Genomic DNA, 21328 nt, shown 5'->3' on the forward strand with positions numbered 1-21328 from the left:
CATTCACGAAGTATGAACGAAAGTGGACAAACTAAACTTTGCTGCAGAATCGCGCACAGGAAGTATGATTTCAAAATTTATTTGACTGTCTTTAGATAGCTGCTTTAGGAGTCTGGTGCAAATTGCCACAACGTTTCCGTTTTCCTAAAACATACTGTTAGACCTGTCTGCTCCTGTGAGTCCCCTCACAATTATGATTTATTTTGTCCCCTTTGGCCTCTGAGTGTTACTAGTTTTTTTTTATGCCCACCCGGAATTTTTGTTGTTAGCATTGACAGGGGGGGCTAGGTGTTCCTTGAGTAAGACGTTTCACCTTTCCCCCCCACCCCCGAGGCCTAGTCATCCTCCTGAAAATTTGGGACAGAATAGGAACCTAAAATGGAGTCCATCAAATGACATAACGGTCACTCTAGGCAGGCCGGACGGGTACTATGTGGAAGTTTCTAGAACCCTCTAGTGGGTTCTAATGAACTGAGGCGAGACTATATAAGGCCAGTGACCAGGGAGCCATTTTGTGTAGCCTTGACCAGCGTAGATGGAGGCGACTACAGGAGGAGAGCTTTGCACCGATAGGAACACGATCGACTTGTGGGCCGGCTGTTCCCTATCTGGATGTGACCACCCTGGAGATGACCAAGCCTCGCTGAGTCAGCAGACCATCTGTGCACCAGAAACCTGTTCTTGCCCTTTTAAACCACCAGAGATCTTAGCGGTGTAATTACAGCAAACCACGAGGGCTCGCCGTTCCTAAAGATAACCTTTGACAGTATCGGACCGGGTCACCCCCTTGGCCCAGCGCTACAGGAGAAAAAGGCATGCTGAGGGAATATCCATGATAGCGCAGTAAGCGTCACGGAAGGCGTACTCACTGTGTGAGGAGTGGTGTCAATCGGAGCGTCTCCCCATCAGGAAAGCGGTTGCCCCATACGGTGTTGCGGATGCGGCATCAGAGGAGGTGAGGCCCAGCTGCAGTGGTGACGTCGCGGGAAGAGGCAGACCTGCGCCGAAGGAGAGGATCGTGTGGAGCTGACCTGCATCGACGGCCCAGTGAAGGCGGGGCGGTGGAAGACCTTCCGGAGATGAGCCCGGCGTCAACAGAGAAGGCGGTCCTACGCTGGAGGAAGAGCAGCGCCGGCCTGAGTGACGAGGTCGTATGAGGCCGGGTCGTGTCCTGACGTCGCTGCTGACAGATGTACAGCTGAGTGACCTGGGCGCCCCCCAGAAGAGAGGCTGCTGTATGGAACTGTCCCTTGCATGAGGGAAGATACCGGCGGAGAACAAAGTAAGCGGGTTCTTTCACGGGAGAAGGGCGGAGACAGTTTTGTGAGAAGCTGTGCCTCAAGGGGTGCCGAGTGAACTCCACAGTGGACCGACCAGCCAGATCCCCCAGGCATTTGAACTGCCCCACTTTATTTAATAATTCAAGAGCTTGGGGGTCAACACACTTGTACTGCCGATTCTATGGTGGTGGGGTAGTGTGAGCTGGGAGGGAGTAAAACTTTAATAAATTAAACAGACCAACTTCACGGAGAACCAAAGTCTGAGTTTGAGATAAGGGGTAGAGTGTTACCAGAGTCCCATCACCCCGAAAAGTGTGCTCTAGAGCTTACAAGAGCTCCTTTACAGAACGAAGGGATTTTGCTAGTGATTAAATGAAATGTGTTACTAATTTACCTATTCTCTTCTAGTGTTACAACTGTGCAGATTAGTGGCAAACCATTACAAGTCAGTGAGACTAGAATCTGGGTGTTCCTGCATGTCTAGGGGTAAAGTATACACTGAGTCACTGTGAAAATCGCCAAGCTCATTAAGTCTATTGTTGTAACTGTAATGTACTTGATTTTCTAAGGAAAAGGAGGGACATGTGAATTATTCGTGAAACATGATGTGAAAGTGTATTAAGAGCTGAAACTGAAGTAATTTAAAAAGTGATGTACTAATGTGACAAAAACTCTATCGAAAATAGAGAACAGAGTCTATTTTTATAAAGCACGAACCGTATTTTCCTAACAAGGTGTAGTGTCATTTTTGGAATGGATGGGCGCTAAGTTCTTGAGAGGTTATTACGCAAGCTTAACACATATTAAGCCTTTGGAATTAGTCTTCCCCTCTGTGCCAGGCTATCCACGTATTGGCTAGGATACCCCTAGGTCTAACACATACTGATTGTAATGTAATGTAATGTAAAGCACATTTCTATAGCGCTCCTATCACTCCAGGGAGTATCTTGGCGCTTAACCAACCCAGGTGGACGGGTAGGGGGCAAGATGATGAATGCCCTATTACATCACACTATTAGATCAAGGCTCTGCAGGCTACATCAGTTAAAGAGAAGACCCAAGTTTTTAATGCTTTCCTGAAGTGGGTCTCCTGGGATAATGCTCTTAGGGAGGGTGGTAACTGATTCCAGGCCTTGGCGCCCAGAAAGAAGAGGGATCTGCCACCTCTTGTAGTCAGCTTAAAGCGAGGAATGGTAAGCAAGTTCTGGCTCGCAGATCTCAGACAGCGGGTGGGGTGATATTTCTTAAACCCGTTGCAGAGGTATTTAGGTCCTTGCTGTTGGAACGCCCTGAACGTGATGACAAGTATCTTAAATAAGATCCTTTTACTAATAGGCAGCCAATGTAGCGCCTTCAGGGCCGCTGAGGCCGAGGATCTACGTGGCCAGCGTAGTACTAGGCGCGCAGTGGCATGTTGGACCATCTGCAGTCGGTGCAGGACTGACTTGTTAGCTCCAGCATACAGGCCGTTGCAGTAGTCCAACCTGGAGTTAATTAAAGCCACTGCCACCGTTTTTCTGGCTGGCAGCGGGAGGAGATCGAAGAATTTCCTTAGTGCCTTTATAATCTGAAAGCAGGTCCCAGCTATAGTTACTGCTTGATTTTTAAAAGACAGTTGGTCGTCGAACTTGATACCCAAGTTCCGAGCCGATGTGATGGTGTTGGGTGGCGCTTCTGCTTCAGCAGGCCAACACCTCTTTGGGGAGAACAGATTGTGTTTCCCAAATGGCATGATCTCTGTCTTCCCGGCATTACATTTCAAATGGTTGTTGGTCATCCAGTTGAATGTCGCTGTTAGGCATTCCTTTAGATTTTCTTCAGCACCTGGCCTGTCCCTGTCCAGCACCAGGATTAGCTGGGTGTCGTCAGCATAAGAAATTGTACTGATCTTAAAAGATGCGATCAGTTCCATAAGTGGGACCATGTATAGATTAAAAAGTACAGGGCTTAAGCTAGAGCCCTGTGGTACCCCAGAGCTGACGACCTTTGCTTCCGACTGGAAAGGGCCCAGCACAGTGACCTGACGTCTGTTGCTGAGGAAATTCCTAAGCCATACCAGGGCTTGTCCCCCTACCCCTGCGGCAGCCAACCGGTTCACTAAGATATGGTGTGAAACCGTATCGAAGGCTGCCGACAGGTCAAGTAGGATTAGGACGGCCTCTTTTCCCTGGTCCATGGCTGCTCTTAGGGTCTCTGCTGTGAAAAGTAGGGCTGACTCAGTAGAGTGATATGATCGAAACCCTGACTGGTTGGGGTGTAGAATGTTATTCCCCTCCAGGAAGTTCGTTAGTTGAATGTTGGCAAATTTTTCCGCCAGTTTGAACAGCACTGGGAGCAGGGAGATAGGACGCAGATTGGAAAGGGTGGTGGGGTCAGCCAGTACCTTCTTCTGTAGAGGCTTAACCGCTGCCAGCTTCCAATCACTAGGTATATCTCCTGTGGCCAAGGAGGTGTTGATAATCCTGTTGATGATGGGATTGACCACCTCTACTAAGGTGTGGAGCACAGAAGGGGGACATGGGTCGAAGGGGGATCCGGATTTGATGGCCATAATGGCTTTGTGAGTGTCTTCAAGAGGGATAGCTGCAAATTTCTCCAGGCGGGCGTTGGTCCATTTCTCTTCAGTTTGTACAGCTAACAGCTGAGTAGTGGGTATTGGTGGAAAAGTGTTCACGATGTCGGAGATCTTTTTATCGAAATATTCAGATATCGCATGACAGAGATCTTGGGAGGGAGGGATCTCCTGCGAAAGAGCTGAAGGATTCATGAATTTTTGAACTACCCTAAAGATCTCTTTTTGTCCTTGGCCTGCGATGGAAATGGCCTGAAGAAAGTGAGCTTTCTTAGCTGACTTTATTCCTGAGTGGTAGTTCCTCCTAGCCACTCGATACGCGTTGCGGGCGGTGGCATCATAATTCCTACGCCACTTTCGTTCCAGAACTCTGACTGCTCCGAGTTCGAGTTTCAGGGCCAATGTGAACCATGGGGCACTTTTTTTGGTTTTAGTGGCGTTAGGGTTCTTTTTGCCGACTGATCCCAATAGTGCCCCTGCACTGGCTATCCACTTGCCAAAATTTTGATTGTCAGTGGAGGTGTAGCCTGTGAGAATCGGAGTGCTGCAAGCTAATTTCTCTGCCACCTCAGGTCTGGTATGCAGTTCCTTCCAGTTAGGGACATGATTGTCCTTGGGATGTTTATTATTTTTTGTTATCGTTCCTTTTCGATTTGTTGGACGTGTAATATGAAAGGGAATGAAAAAGTGATCAGACCAGATCTGGGGGCTGGGAGTCTTTACTGTCAGTCTGGGGGAGTTAGAGCAGACACAGTCCAAAAGATGTCCTGCTAAGTGTGTGGGTTCGTGGTTCAGGAGGGAGAGACCAAGTACATCAATAGTGTCCAGGAAACATCTCACACCTGGTTCATTGGGAGATTCTAGATGCAGATTTAGATCACCCAGAACAGTAAAGTGGGAGGATCTGAGGGCTAGGTCACTCAGTACATCTCCCACAGATTCCAGAAATTTAGTAGGAGGACCAGGTGGCCGATAAATAAGAGCCCCAGAAAAAGTGAACGTGTCGTGGACGCTCAGGGAGAAGGCAAGTGCTTCTGCTTCTTTAATGTCTGTCAGTTCCTGAGTGGAACATTTCAGGGCTTTATGGTGGATTATGGCCAGACGGTTTGAACAGCACTGGGAGCAGGGAGATAGGACGCAGATTGGAAAGGGTGGTGGGGTCAGCCAGTACCTTCTTCTGTAGAGGCTTAACCGCTGCCAGCTTCCAATCACTAGGTATATCTCCTGTGGCCAAGGAGGTGTTGATAATCCTGTTGATGATGGGATTGACCACCTCTACTAAGGTGTGGAGCACAGAAGGGGGACATGGGTCGAAGGGGGATCCGGATTTGATGGCCATAATGGCTTTGTGAGTGTCTTCAAGGGGGATAGCTGCAAATTTCTCCAGGCGGGCGTTGGTCCATTTCTCTTCAGTTTGTACAGCTAACAGCTGAGTAGTGGGTATTGGTGGAAAAGTGTTCACGATGTCGGAGATCTTTTTATCGAAATATTCAGATATCGCATGACAGAGATCTTGGGAGGGAGGGATCTCCTGCGAAAGAGCTGAAGGATTCATGAATTTTTGAACTACCCTAAAGATCTCTTTTTGTCCTTGGCCTGCGATGGAAATGGCCTGAAGAAAGTGAGCTTTCTTAGCTGACTTTATTCCTGAGTGGTAGTTCCTCCTAGCCACTCGATACGCGTTGCGGGCGGTGGCATCATAATTCCTACGCCACTTTCGTTCCAGAACTCTGACTGCTCCGAGTTCGAGTTTCAGGGCCAATGTGAACCATGGGGCACTTTTTTTGGTTTTAGTGGCGTTAGGGTTCTTTTTGCCGACTGATCCCAATAGTGCCCCTGCACTGGCTATCCACTTGCCAAAATTTTGATTGTCAGTGGAGGTGTAGCCTGTGAGAATCGGAGTGCTGCAAGCTAATTTCTCTGCCACCTCAGGTCTGGTATGCAGTTCCTTCCAGTTAGGGACATGATTGTCCTTGGGATGTTTATTATTTTTTGTTATCGTTCCTTTTCGATTTGTTGGACGTGTAATATGAAAGGGAATGAAAAAGTGATCAGACCAGATCTGGGGGCTGGGAGTCTTTACTGTCAGTCTGGGGGAGTTAGAGCAGACACAGTCCAAAAGATGTCCTGCTAAGTGTGTGGGTTCGTGGTTCAGGAGGGAGAGACCAAGTACATCAATAGTGTCCAGGAAACATCTCACACCTGGTTCATTGGGAGATTCTAGATGCAGATTTAGATCACCCAGAACAGTAAAGTGGGAGGATCTGAGGGCTAGGTCACTCAGTACATCTCCCACAGATTCCAGAAATTTAGTAGGAGGACCAGGTGGCCGATAAATAAGAGCCCCAGAAAAAGTGAACGTGTCGTGGACGCTCAGGGAGAAGGCAAGTGCTTCTGCTTCTTTAATGTCTGTCAGTTCCTGAGTGGAACATTTCAGGGCTTTATGGTGGATTATGGCCAGACCTCCTCCACGTTGTTCGGGTTTGTAAACCTTCAAGATTATAACGCATTCAAAACTACTTTTCAGTTTGAGCAGACACAGCATTGCATTTACTGGAAACAGATTTACCTTTTCAGCTCACCTTTATAATTGATAAAGTTTGGAAAAATTAAGCGTTTGATTAGACATATCAAGTGTTATAATAAGTCACGTGAATACTTTATTTGCATTACAAGTATTTACTGTTAATTTTTCAGATCATGATATCACAACTTCTTCATCAGTGGAGACTGGAAGGGTTTCTTCAACATGTTGACCGGTAATATTATTGTGTATAAAGAGCACACCTTGGCAGCAATGTCCCTTTAAACAAACGCATTTTCGCATGAGCTCGAGCCATTATTTGTTTGTATCTGTTAATAAACAGCTGTGTGGACATATATCTTCAACATTTTACACTTGTAAATTGCTTCACGAAACTTAGACGTTTGATGACATTATCTGGCTCTTCAACGTGTCTCTTGTGCTCTCTATGAAGCCATGCTTTTTCGTGTTGCTCAGAGTTTGGAGACTCTGTCTGGCGGCCTCTCTGATAATTCTATCCATGACCTTTCTGTGTTCAGCCTTTCTCTTTGTTTTGTTTTTCAGATCTCCTTTTTTGTGATTTTAGTGATGTCTAGCTTTGATATTGCTTCCCTGTTTCATTCTCATTTTGTGACCGCTATGTCTAATGCCTCTGCTTTTTTGCTCTCATATTTCCAAATCAGTATTACGTCTCTCTGGCATGCCTACATATTGTGCGCCTCTTAAACGCCTTTCGTTCTGTGACAGCTCTCGGTTTAGTATCACTGCTTCCCCTTGCTTGTGGCTTTCTCCCTCACTTCTACCCAAATTGAATGTCTTGACTGTGTTTTTTATCTGGCTATGAGAATTTGTATTTGTTTCTCGGAACTTTGCCACTGTGATTTTTCTCAGTGATTAGGCTTTTGAATGTATCCACCGTCCCGTGTGTAATGTCTTATTTTTTTACATCATATATGTAAGTGGCCTGCCTCTCGTATGAGTGACGTGATCTTCAGTGATGAATCTCCAGTGTTTTTTCAGCCATGTTAATAAGAGAGTTAAAGGGTTTCCTCAATGTGTTCTTGATATACATTATTTCAAACCATCTGCCTTACACGACTTATGTATGTTCTTCTGTATTCCTCGTTTGGTCTTTTTAATAACTGGTATCATCTAATCGTCTGACTACAATTTAGATCAATCTCCCCCTGGCTTGCACTTGCTTTCTCTGCCGCTCTCCCTTCTCTGGCCTGGAAGGAAGTTGAGCCTTACGGTTATGTCAGGAGGGTTTCAATTGGGGCACACCAGTAGGTGGGTGGGGGGAAGCACTGACACGGACACCAACTTAGTGTGATAAAGGCCGCTTTATTTGGAATCAGGTGCACCTACATAACACCCACCTGGCCTGTGCCGAACAAAACTAAAGCTCGCTAAATAGCAACTGCCTAATGCCACCCCCCACCCCCACCCCTAAATGTATCCCCAACAATGCAACAAAGTGTCCACATCCGCTCATCAACCTACCCCCAACCGCAATGACCTCATTGACCTTCCTGACCTCCGCTTCCCCATCTGCCCATACAGCCCCAGGCCTCCTGTGATTACCCCCCTTTCCTTAGGAAAACACGCCACCCATCCCAGCACCTGTTCCAGCGACAACACAACTCCTGACCCTCACCTCAGATGCACCATCAACCAAGAAAGCCCCTCAAGCCCCTGGACCACCCCAACTTGATTTGGCCAACCCCTAACCCCCCCCCACCCCCTGGGAAACAGGGAGGGAGGGCGGGACAACGATCTAAGATCACCCTCCGGCTGCCGTGTCACTGCACCTGAAATGGTGCCTGTCCCCACAAAATGTCCGGTTTTAAGCAAAACCGCCCAAGGTGACCAAAAAGGAGCCCAACCAGCCCAAACCGCCCAACGCTACCAAAACTACGGGAGCCCTCAGTGCTCACCTTACCCCCCCCCCCCCCCTGCTGCCCCAAATTTCCCCGGGTGGGCAAGCCTCCCGCTGGTCGGCTGCCCCCCCAAATCCCCATTGGGGCACACCAGTAGGTGGGGGGGGGGAAGCACTGACACGGACACCAACTTAGTGTGATAAAGGCCGCTTTATTTGGAATCAGCTGCACCTACATAACACCCACCTGGCCTGTGCCGAACAAAACTAAAGCTCGCTAAATAGCAACTGTCTAACCCCCCCCCCCCACCCCCACCCCTAATTGTATCCCGAACAATGCAACAAAGTGTCCACATCCGCTCATCAACCTACCCCCAACTGCAATGACCTCATTGACCTTCCTGACCTCCGCTTCCCCATCTGCCCATACAGCCCCAGGCCTCCTGTGATTACCCCCCTTTCCTTAGGAAAACACGCCACTCGGAAGCCGATTACGACTTCCGACCCCCCTTAAGACTCCTGCCTCCTGGGATACCTGAGCACCCCCAAAGCCCCGCCCAGCGCCTCCTTCAACTGTACAATATACAGTTCCATGCCATACCTGGAGAGGTGGACCCCATCCTCCCTGAAAAAATACACCGCCCCATAGCGTAACTCCGGGTGAACCACTCTCCCCACCCCTTCTCTTGCACAGAAATCCCCCATCACACGGTTAATCTTCCTCCGTGCCCTGTCAATCGCCCCCGGGCGCTCAGCTCCCCTCCACACCCGCCTGGGAATCAGCTCGGACCAGATCACATGACACCCCGCCCATTGCTTCTTGACCTCCCTCAGGTCCCTCTTCATTTGCTTGACCAAAGCCAACCCTTTGCACTGCACTAGGTCGTTCTCACCTAAATGAATCACAACCACATCCGGGGACACACACCCCCGAACCACAGTATTCAACAAAGGCAACAATTCATGCCAACGCATGCCCCCTTTGCCCCTCCAATGACAACGATATAATCCTCCATCCAATCCCAAATTGAGTGCACAATGCTTTTCCCACTCCGCCTGTTCGGCCCGCTTGACAAATGAGTGTCCCACCAAATACAAATTCAACACAGCCACCTCTGGCCCCGCCACAGCACCTGCAAAGAGACACATATCAGAAGTCGGAATTACAGTAACGACATCCCCTCAACCTCTCGCAGCCTCACATACGTCCGGTAGCAGTCCGACTTCCACCGTCCCAGCCTCTGTATCTCCTCTTTCCCCCAACCTCTACGCGCCGCCTCCGTCGCCGCCCCAATCCTGAATGAGTGAGTCCCGAAAGCTAAGGGGTCCTCACCCAAGCCCCGCAGGGCGCGCCGCAGCACCCACAAAGCCTGTGCCGCCGTCACTCCGCCCCCACCGCCCCGGCCAAACACCTCCCCTACTCCCTCTATCCGGACAGCCATCAACCTCCTACCCCACGCCGCGGGACACACTCCCTCCCGCACCCCCGGGCCCAGGACCACCCATGTTCCGACCCCCCTCTGATCAGTCTTCGAGCGCCGCAGCCGCACCGCCACTTCACGTGACCGCAAGTCCACATCCTCCCACAACACGCCTGGCACCCCCTTCGCGCCCAAAAGCTCAGACACTCGAAACGCTCCATAAAACAGCCAAGACATCAAGGTCGCGAATCGCACAGTCTCGCCTTCATCCCTGCACACCGCTGCCAGCGTGCCAATGACGTCCTCCAACAAGGCCACCGTGATCGGACGCCGCAATCGAGCCGCCGCACCCCTCTCCCTTGCCCACCCCTCCAGCAGCCGGGACCCCAACTCCCCCGCCGACGGTGAGAAACCCCATCACAACTTCCCCATGAATGCCACCGCCGACAACTTGCCCGCAATAGTGACCCGTGACAATCCCTTGTCCATGAGCGCCAGCATAAACCGCACCACCTGCTCCTCGCGCTGCCACCGGTCCCCTCGCCTTACCGCACCAGACATGATGAATTCCTCCCACGCCTGTTCGTAGGACCTCCACGTGGATGCTGCAACGGACGTCCTCACCAGCTGAAGGACCCGGGCTCGCCCACCGACCACATCTCTCCCGGCACCTGCGTCCTGACCTCGTCCGCCGCCGTGGCTAGCCCATGGAACCTCTCCCACTGGGAACGAGACAAGGCATCCGCAATGTCATTGTCCACCCCCGGAACGTGGCGCGCCTGAAACAGGATGTCGTTCTCTAAGCAGCGCAGCACAAAAACCCTCATCAACTTCAACACTTGCGGGTCCCTGGCTGACTGCCTATTCACCACCTGCACCACCGCCATGTTGTTCACCCGAAACAACACGCACTTGTGAGCCAGCTCCCCGGCCCATATCGTGACCGCCACCACCAACGGGAACAATTCCAAAAACGCTATGCTCCGGCCCCCCGCCTGCCAATGCGCCGGCCACTGTTCTGCACACCATCTTCCATCCCAGTACAATCCGAAGCCGCCTACGCCCGCCGCATCCGAATACATGGTGACATCCCACTCCCAATCCTCCGCCGGCGCCATGGGCACTCCGTTGAACCGCTCCAAGAACGCCTGCCACATGCGCAGATCCTCCTTCATTCCCACCGACAGCCGCACATGGTGGTGAGGCAACGACAACCCGGACAACGCCACTCCCAGCCGCCGGCAGAAAGTTCGACCCGCCCGCACCACTCTACAAGCAAAGTTCAAGTGTCCCAACAACACCTGCACCTCCCGCATGATCACTTTCCTTTTAGCCAGCATGTCCGCCACCAGCCCCAGCATGGCCGATTTCTTATCGTCCGGTAGGCGTGCTTCCATGGCGACCGAGTCGAGCTCAATACCGAGAAAGGACAACACCGGACTGGGACCGTACGTCTTCTCTGGCGCGAGGGGAACACCAAACTCCCCCATCAACCCGGCCAAACCGTCCAGCTGCCACTGGCAGTCCGTCGTACCGGGCCGCCCCACCAGGAAAAAGTCATCCAGGTAGTGTGTCACTGACTCCGAGCCTGTGCGCCTGGAAAAGACCCACTGCAGGAAGGAACTGAATCGCTCAAAGAGCGAGCATGAGATGGAACACCCGATCGGCAGTGCCTTATCCACAAAGATGAGGCCCTCAAATTGAATCCCCAGCAGCTGGTGATCCGCCGGGTGTACCGGAAGGCCGACTTGACATCGCATTTTGCCATCAATGCACCCCTCCCTGCCACCGTAACTAGCCTCCGCGCCACGTCCACCGACGAGTAGGTGACCGATGCCAGGTCCGCCGCGATGTAGGCATTGACCGACTCCCCCTCCGGCCATGACAGATGTTGTATCAACCGGAACTGCCCCTCTTCCTTCTTGGGCACCACCCCAATGGGGGAGATGATCAAGCCAGGCATCGGCGGCTCCGAAAACGGGCCCGCCATCCTCCCTTCTCTGACCTCCTTGAACAACTTCTCCCGCACGATACCTTTGTGCGTGTTCACCGACTTCAGATTGTCCGCCCAGCGAGCAATCCGGGGGCCCTCATAGCCCAGTCGAAACCCCTCCCGAAAACCGCGACGCAGCACCTCCGCATCCTCCGCCCGCGGATATGCCGCCAACCAGGGCTCCGTCCGATCCAATTTAACCGGCGTACGAGCCTTTGCCCATAGCGCCTGCTCCCCCCTTCTGACACTACCCCTCCCTCCCCCCTGTCCCCCCCCTCCCTGGGGGCCTCCATGCCCGGACTGCTGGCCCGGCGGGCCCCCGGGCCCACAGCACCGCAGCGCTGGGTGCCGCCTTCCGCACGTCGAGCACTCATGCCAAAAACGGCACGCCGCCCGTCCGCACGAACCTCTATTGACGTCCCAACAGGCCCCGACCGCGGCTTGGCTGTTGGACTCTCCCCGCCCCACCCCCCCTCGGGTGGGGCGCGCGGCAAAGGGGGACGGCCCCAGCGGCAAACCGCTGGCCGTATAGACGGTGTGGCCAAACTTGGCCCCGCCCATCGTCTGCTGGTACAAGTCCGCATCCAGCTCTACACACACCGCCTCCTTCGTCAGCTGCCATGCGCGCCCGGAACTCCTCGTCATAGTGTGACCACGCGAAACCGCCGTATGTCACCTGCGCCCTCCGCACCACATCCATGTATTTGAAGAGCGCCACCGAACGGTCAGGGAACTTTTCGCAGTACACACTCGCGTATATAAGAAACGCAGCTGACCAGTTGTCCAGCGTCAATGGCACTTTCGGGCGCCTGGCCAACTCTTGCTCCTCCTCTTTTGACCCTTCCTTGGACGTCAACTCCCTGTGGAGAAGCTTCAATATGTCTATATACTCCCCCTTCCATATCTTCTCCTTCGTCGCCAACGACAGGTGCGCGCCCAGCGGCTTTGACAACCCCATGTACGGTAACTTACGCACCGGCACCACGCAGCTCTCCTTCCCCCCAGTGGTCACGCTTTTACCGGCGATCGCCTCCGACCCCGCCTGCGCGCCTGCCGCAGCGTCTGCTGTGCTGTCCGTGCCCACTCCCGCGTCCTGCACGTACCGCCCACGCACCAGCCGCCAGCCGTCCCCCCCCTTCGCCCCCGTCCCCACCGAGACCTGCACACAGCGCCGCTTGCCACTCCCCGCTTCGTCACCCGCCTTACCTGGCGTCAGGTTGTATGACGATCCATCGCAATCCAACTCCTCGCGGCCAATACATCGCAATGACACTTACATCGTCCATTTTGTCATCGCACGTCGTTGCATCGCAAATGCGGCCACAGTCTCGGATTGCGTGTCACATCGGTGACATTACATCGCGCGACATGACAACGCGATGTTTCACAGAGTTATCTACCCTCCAAGCAACGGCACCCGGCGTCCATAAGGTGCAGTCGCATTCTCATAAAAAATAAAATCTTAGATTTAAACCCGAGGAAAGAGAAAAAGTAAAGAAAAAAACAGGACTATGCCTGGGTGAAGCCGGTCATGACCTCTTACCCTGGGGAGGATGTTTTTGATCCGAGATGACTGCATTGAGAATGTGCACAAGTGCTGGATGGCATGAGGCTGTGTCATGCCTTTATCAATCCGCTCTTTCTTCGTATGCCACTTCTAGGCTCTGTCACGCGTCACTCTGCAAACGTCGCAGCTGCGTTCCCAGGCATATATTTTAGTTGATATGGGATTGAACATTCATATTCAATATGTTTTAAACGGTATGATACAGGCCAGTCCAAAACAGGAAGTTATCCCCATGTATGCACAACTGTGTTCTTTTTCACACGCTTCTCCCATATCCATGCATAGGTGCAGCTATGCACTTGCAGAGAACCAGCTGAGCAGACTTTGCCAAAGAGGCACGATCCGCAAACACTTACCAAATAAACCGTAATGCACTCTCCCACTGTCTATCCAGCCATGGCATGCACTAGCACAGGGCTTTAAGTGGGATGAAAAAACTGGGGGGGCTCTCGAATGGGCGTGGCCAATGTAATTAAGGGCGTGGCTTAAAACACGTACGCTAAGTGTGCTGCCTGACTGGTATTTTGCTGTTCCTGTCATTGTGTCCAGATATATGATACACAAGTCACATCCTACCTACAAGTCACTACTAGTTGCATAAGATAAATAAGCAGCAACTATGGCACGTGTATACTATTGAAAAAACTTCCCCATAAAGCCCTGGCGACAGGTTGCTGCCCCTGAGTATTTTTCACGTACAACGAGCTAGTTTCTGTTTGTTGCAGCATTCATATTTTTCTTTTTAGAGGCCAATTTCCACCTTACCACTTGAGGTATAAATCACTGAACTGCACAACCTCTTCTGATGTGTCTGTAAAACGTACGTTTTGTTCTACAATTTTGACCTCCTTTCCTGAATTTTTGGCCTTATTTTGACCCTTTGTCCTGAATGTTTACAGTCATCGTCCTGAATTTGCACGAATGCTAGTTGGTCACCCTATGCACAGCAGCAGCTCTCAAAGGGGAAGGCAAAGCCTCTGGGCAGCAGCTGTCCCTCCAGTGATAGCGCTCCAGTTATCTCTTGCAACAGGGGCTCAACAGCAGCAATCACACAGCTCCAGCGCTCCAGCAGCTCATCAGCGCCCCTCAGTAGACCAATCTCCCAGTGCAAGTCCAGTGCCCTCCACCACCACGCCCAAGTGTGCAGTATCTCCCAGGGCTACCTGCAGGCTTAAATCGCAGGTGAGCCGCATGCGTTCCTCCATAGGCCTGGGCACCAACTCCACAGTGTCCCCTTGAGACCCGGCCCACTTAAAGCACTGCACTAGCAGCTAATGCTCTTCATCGCTATATAAATGCAACTACACTTCAATACAAAATAAACGTTGTAAAATATCGTTTCATCTTTTTTTCATTCGGGTTTTTCGATGTTGTAAACATTTCGATTACCTACAGCTATGTCGTATATCACGTACAACGAGCTAGTTTCTGTTTGTTGCAGCATTCATATTTTTCTTTTTAGAGGCCAATTTCCACCTTACCCCTTGAGGTATAAATCACTGAACTTATGGCCAAGTGGCAGTCAGAAGAGTATCTTGATTTGCGAGCGGTTCTGAATTATTTCCGAGCCAGGCATCTTTATGGCCTTTGTATGTGTGATGCGCTCCTTCGCATCACTCACGCTGATGTATTAATGATGCCTGCTGCCACCAGAGAATGCTCTCCTGGGCCTCTGCCCGCCTGTGACCTTTCCGATGGTCCAAATAACGCATCGAGACGAAAGGCTAAACTTGGAAAAATGAAGTAAAACATTGTTCTTCATATGCGCTGCTTCCCGTTTTAATGTGCTTCCCATTTGAACAAAATTCGATGTCCTCGTTAACGATGTATCAGCTAATGCGATGTACTTGCATGCGTCCTGATGACATGCAATGTGATGACGGGCACGATGTAATGGCCGCGATGCGATGTATCCGATGTAAGGGGTGCTTCCCCTGGCGTCAAGGTCGGCGTCCTTGCCGGATCCCGCTGCCTAACCAGTGAAGCTGGGGGGGGCTGTCACTCTAGGCACTTCCTGCCTCGCCGGCACCTGAAAAACACTGCGAACAACATTACTCTGCCCCCCGTCCTCCCGAATCTCCCCCTCCTCCGCTGACTCACCATCCGCCACCTCCACACATTCCCGGACCCCCCCTGGGGGTTACATCTGGCTCAAACCCGCACTGTCCCGACACCTCCTCATCAATTCACCCAAATCCACACTCCCACGCCTTCCACCTGCACACGCATCCGCCACATCAGTATGTGCCTCCATCCTCGTTCCCCTGCCCCCGGCGGCCGTAACAACCCTTCGGGGAGGGGTCGGCGGAGATGACTCCTGCCGCCAGCTGCCGCGCTCGTGTTAGGTCCCTCGTGGGAGCTCGACCGCCCGCACAAGACAGAGCCGGCCCATCCTCTCGGTGGTGTGGAGCCGCATGCTGCTCACCCGAGTGCCTCGCAAACAGCTCCTGCAAAGGAAAAAAGGTGGAGTCCAGCATACCGGGGTGAAAACTACCGCCATCCCCTCCCCACGGACCCCCCAACCCCCTGCCCCCCCACTCCCTCACCCCACTGGCGCCCCCCGCCCCCACCCCGCTGAGTGGCCGCCGCGATGTGAGGGGACCCCTCCGCCCCCATGCCCCAACCACCCTCCAATTCCCATCCCCCCGGTCCCCCCCACCCGCCCGATCCCCAACCAGGCCCGCCCCTCCCCTGTGCCCCCCCAGACCCCCGCCGCGCCAAACCCGCCACCGTCACCCCCGCCTCTGCTCACCGCCCCCCAGGCCCCCGCCACCCCACCGCGCCCTCCCTCGCCCCCACCCCACCCGCCCACCACGCCACCCCTGTCCGTGACCCCCTGACACCCCCCTGTACCCGCAGCCCTCTCCCCGGCGGTGGAACCCCACTCGGGCCCCCAAGGCCCCCACCCTCCTCTGCCTCCGACGAGCTCCAATCCAGCTCCGTGTCTGCCCCCCCACCTCCCCTCCCCCCCCACCCATCTCCTCCCTATCGGTCTCCTCAATTAACAAGGGTGACCCTCCCCGCCCTGCCTCCCCCTCCTGCCCTGCCTGCACAACTCTCTGCCCACCTTGGGGCATCCCCCCGTGGTCTGTCACCCCCCCGGACCCCTCCGCGCCACCTGCTGCCCCCCGCCCACCCACAGTCTCCTCATCAATCGGCCTGGCCTGCTCCTCGTGGCCCGCCCTCCTGCCTCCGGCATAGCGTCCCGCCCCTCCCCCACCGCACTCCTTCCCTCCCGCCCCTCCACAAACGCCAGCGCCTTCTTCGCACCACGCTTCCCAGCCCTCGCGGACCCTCTCTTCGCCGCGTTCCGCGGCGCTGCCTCTCCGCTTCCCTCACTGGCCTTCGCGCCACCGCTCCCCTTCCCGCCCCCCCTCCCACCTCTCCGAGCCGTCCGCGGTCGCGACAGCTCACACGCCCACATGGCTGCTGCGGCGCCGTTGGCAGCGCGCCGCTGCGGCCTCACCTGAATTTCCGGCCGAACGATATCCAGACGGCCTGCCTCCCCTAGAAGCCGCAACGCCTCCGCAACTCTGGGGTCCCGTTCCGCAGCCATCCCGACCCGCGCAGCTCCGCTCACAGCAACACCGCCGCTAACGTCCTCCGCTCACGCCGCCTGACACCTGCCGCCACAAAGCGAACGCCTATCCCAAGAACACACAAGACTCCCGACAACGATCTAAGATCACCCTCCGGCTGCCGTGTCATTGCACCTGAAATGGTGCCTGTCCCCACAAAATGTCCAGTTTTAAGCAAAACCGCCCAAGGTGACCAAAAAGGAGCCCAACCAGCCCAAACCGCCCAACGCTACCAAAACTATGGGAGCCCTCAGTGCTCACCTTTACCCTCCCCCCCCTGCTGCCCCAAATTTCCCCGGGTGGGCAAGCCTCCCGCTGGTCGGCTGCCCCCCCAAATCCCCATTCTCTATGGCCAGCCACTTCTGAGGCATCACCCACCACACGTTTTTTATTCTCCTTGGAAGGATTTGCCTTTATACTTTTGAAGAAAATAGTGTATGAAAATGCTGCAAAAAGATGCAAACATAAACAAGTTGAAATTTATTTTTATAGTCCATAAAAGAGGCTTTTTATATAATTATAATCAAGTATATAGTCTGTGTTTTTGCCATGGCGCAGAACTCTACCCCCACCCAAATAAATTACATTAGATGAAGGCTGAAAGGGCTATTAGAAGGAATCGCCTTTCCAATGCCACCCTCAGACCACCCACACCTCTTGATTATGATGTTTGTACATAGTGGGGGTGGCAGGGACATTATATGAGGCTCACCAACTCCTCTGACTCTCCATCCAGCTCCCCCTAATCAGCCTCAAAACACAGCATTTAATGTTGTAGGTAGGGAGTGCCTATGCTGATAAGACCAATCTTTCCTGCCAGTCTCCTTTCACTCACACCCCTTGATATTGTACTGTGTGGCTTGGTAAGGCAGAGCGGTGCCATGGAGGAGTGGAGGGGCTCGCCCGCCACTACCAGCTTCTACGGCCTTCCTGCACCATCCACAGTTAATAAAGCACAGCATTTGTATGGTCTCAACCCATTTTCAAAGCTTGGGGTTGGTCTGATAGCCCCTTCAGTCCTATTCTCCAGACACCTGTAATGACAGCACAAAGGAAAACGAAAAGACTGCCGAATCTTGGTACCTTAAGAAAATCAAGCTTTTTTCATTGCCCAAGACTGCTGAAAAGTGTGCTGTGGGTATAATGGCAGGTGCCATTATGTGTGCTGTGATTTATTTTTCCCCACTTGGGGGGTCATTTACTAAAAAAGAAATGTGTGACTTGCCATCCCCAACAGTGCACGTGAGGCATTAGTATGTTTGGGAGCATAAAAAGAATGTCCCAAAGTACCAAAGCTGATTAGAATATACTCCACGACTTCCCCTCTCTGTTGGAGGCCTTCTGGCTTGTATGGTTACATTTTTCATGTGTGGTATAGTGCACTAGATGAGGAATGATATTCTCTTGAATGTAAAGAACATCACAGTGATCACTCCACTCAGCTCTAGGGTGATATAATTAGTGGACATGGTGAGTGTCACATTGATATCATGCCCTCTGCTACTAGCACGTTGACACAGTGATTACTCAACTTCGTAAAGCTTCCGAATTGATGCTTACTGTCAAATAGGAGGTATGTTCAAACCTGGTCTGCATTCTGTTACTAAATCTCTAGGTTTGCAACCCTAACATTGACCCCATGCATACAAAACAATTCCTCATGTCACATGAAGCCTGATTTACAGATACCTGTCCATGCCACATTGCTATTAAGTCTATTGAATGCATCAAAAATGTCATTGTTATGTGACCTATATATGAGTATTCTCTCAATATTCATCTAAGATAAACTTGATTTTTCTTTTGGCTTTGTTCACTAATTTCTTGTCTTGATGACATACATAACTTCAGTGTTGCCTTTCTTTTTCAAGATAGTCTGTTTTCGTATGCTTGCCAGCTTTATTTTTATTTGAAATATCTTATGTGCCCAAATAACAGATCATTAAAAAGTAAACATAGTTTGTCAGTTTCTTCTTGTGAGGGTATTACTAGTTGATTAAATACTTTTTGTAGCTTCATTTTCAGCTTGATTGTAATCCATAAGAGTGATTCTTGAAATACCGTTAGTAATTTAGTATGGCGCAGACTAGTACGAAATGTATTGATCCCACAAACTAGGAAGCTCCTGAAAGTACCATGCTTTGTGTATACCTTGAGCTGTCTTGAACTAAATATTCTTAAAATAATTACGACTGTCATATTGAACATGTCGTTGAAATATTTTTTCCAAGATGGTGGTTAAAGGGCCCATCCTGTGAATGATGTCACAATAAATCTCAAATCCAAGCAGACCTCATCTAACAGAGCAACATTCTACAATGCCTATTGTTGGTGATTGTTGGAGATGCAGGACAGTGCAGTAAGCACTTTTTTCTGCAACAGCAAATCACTGTCCAATAAAACAGTTATGTAATGAATTATAGATTTGAATTTATATGAATAGTTAAGTAACATTAAGTATTTTGATATTTCCTCTGCCTTTCTTTTACAAAATGCTTTCCTTGTTGTCTCTAGTGTGGTGGATTTCTACAGGTCACAGCGAGATGTTATGCTTTCTTCAGCAGATAAATGGTTGACTGGTTAGTAACTTTTAACAAAATACAAATTGTTTTGGTGTGATTCACTCCATCAGTAAGAGGAAAGATAAATAATAGGGCATATTTACAACATACCAGAACACCAAACAAAATCCGTCTTGGGGCATGACTTAAAATATGGCAGATGGGATACTTTTCACAAACGTGACAGATATCCAATCTGCATTTTTACATAAGGGATAAAGTACCTCTTGTTGTACAGTAGAAGGTATTGCAAGTCACAGAGGATTTCCAAAACCATATAGATGAACAAAGCTGAAGATTATGGAACTCCAAGGTGACTTGCAATATCTATATCATGTAGGGCAGAGGGTACTTATTCCCATATAATACGTGCTCACATAATCACCTTTCCGGCAAACCACTTAAAACCCTGGTGCGTAGCTCTTTCATATGAAAGATAGAGCATGTTTGCAAACATGAAGAACTTAAATAGAACCTCTAGTGCAAAATGAAACACATAAAAACCTGTTGGATATTTGTTGCAAAAAGATATTAGAAACAGTTCAATAACATTTAGTTTATTTTTTTTAATAAAAAGGCTGCAGTAGCGCAGAGATAATCTAAGGAGTGAAAAAATAACAATTTTTAAAAACTTTTTACTACAAGCTGGGAAAAAGAGCAGAAGAAAGAAAAGCAGTGTTTCATTTTCTTTGCTTTAAAAAGCTCCTCCGGATATGACCTGCCTTTCACCTGGGCCGTAGGGTCTGTCAGCATTTATTGTGATGCCAGAACCTGACTGCAATAACTAATTCCAGTTGCCCGCTGAAGTTTTTTCTTATAATCAGGGAGGATGCGTCACAGGTCTCTGACTATAAAGACATTGTACAGGGATTGCAGACTACCATTACAAGTGCTTTATATCCTATGGCACTTCTGATAAGCGGAAATCGCAGTGGTATTTCAATCAAATCACAGGGGATAAGGAGTGACTTCACATGATCCCTACCTCCAACCCTCTATAACTACACAAGAAGCGTATTCAGATGAACTTTGACCTTAATAAGAGTTCAGAGTAGGTAATATCGAAACAAAGGTTTCCTAAAATGCAGGATGCAGCACAATGATTACTAAAACCAGACTATGCCAGGCTCTAAAACAGGCCCTTAGATTTTCACAGGGAAGAGAGAATACAGCTAACAGCAGTAACACATGCCTGTAGGTGTCTGACTTTCTGAAGCTAATGATAGTGATGTTATTTCGTTTCATTGCTATAGCTAGAAGTGGGAATTAACTGCATTTGAGATATAGAGAGAACAGTTATATTCTATATCCCCAGTCAAATAGCCCTGGATATCTCAACTTCATACATAAGTGTTTAGACTTTTCCTCAAAAAGGCTTTAAGGACAATTATTAATAAACCGTGTGAGTCTGCGGCTCTAGGCTCATGGTGGCCCTGGGCAAGGAGCGTAGGTAGGGGGCCCGGAAGAGGTGGTCCGGGCGGGGCGGAGCGCGCAGGCCAGTAAAGAGGGGAGGGGTCAGGGTGTTTAGTAGTGGAACAGAGCCGGAGGCCGCCAAATCCCTGCCAGGGGCCACCACGCAAATATGTATCCATCCTCAGAGGATTAATACAGTAAGGATATATATTGGCGTGGTGGCCCCTGGGGTTTGGTGGCCCTGTGCAGGTGCACAGCTTGCACATGCCTAGAGCCGGCCCTGCTGAAGATGTACAGCTTTAAATATAATTCATTCTTCATATTTCTTTTCCTTTGGCTGTTTGCACGTTGAAATGACGTTCATAGCAGCAATAATGTATTTTTATATAGCGTTAATCTTGAAATGTTGAATACAATCTATTAAACTATTCATTTGCTGTTTTGAAATGTACATTATACATACTTTTCGGCCGAAACTCTTATTAAGCAGGCACTTTTAAAATGTTGATTGTGCTGTTGTTTGCTTAATGTTAGCGCACT

The 21328-nt window shown here is 50.7% G+C and overlaps 1 protein-coding gene across 1 annotated transcript in view; it reads left to right on the forward strand.

Moving 5' to 3' along the window:
• AADAT (aminoadipate aminotransferase) overlaps positions 1-21328 on the forward strand; it is a 348907-nt gene that overhangs the window by 267703 nt on the left and 59876 nt on the right. The window contains exons 10-11 of the mRNA XM_086962429.1: positions 6550-6611; positions 19329-19393. Of these exons, the coding sequence (XP_086818555.1) occupies positions 6550-6611; positions 19329-19393 (127 nt within the window). The remainder of the gene's footprint in view (positions 1-6549; positions 6612-19328; positions 19394-21328) is intronic.

The sequence above is a fragment of the Lissotriton vulgaris genome, chromosome 3_1 (genome assembly GCF_964263255.1).
Source record: "Lissotriton vulgaris chromosome 3_1, aLisVul1.2, whole genome shotgun sequence".
NCBI classification, from domain to species: Eukaryota; Metazoa; Chordata; class Amphibia; order Caudata; family Salamandridae; genus Lissotriton; species Lissotriton vulgaris.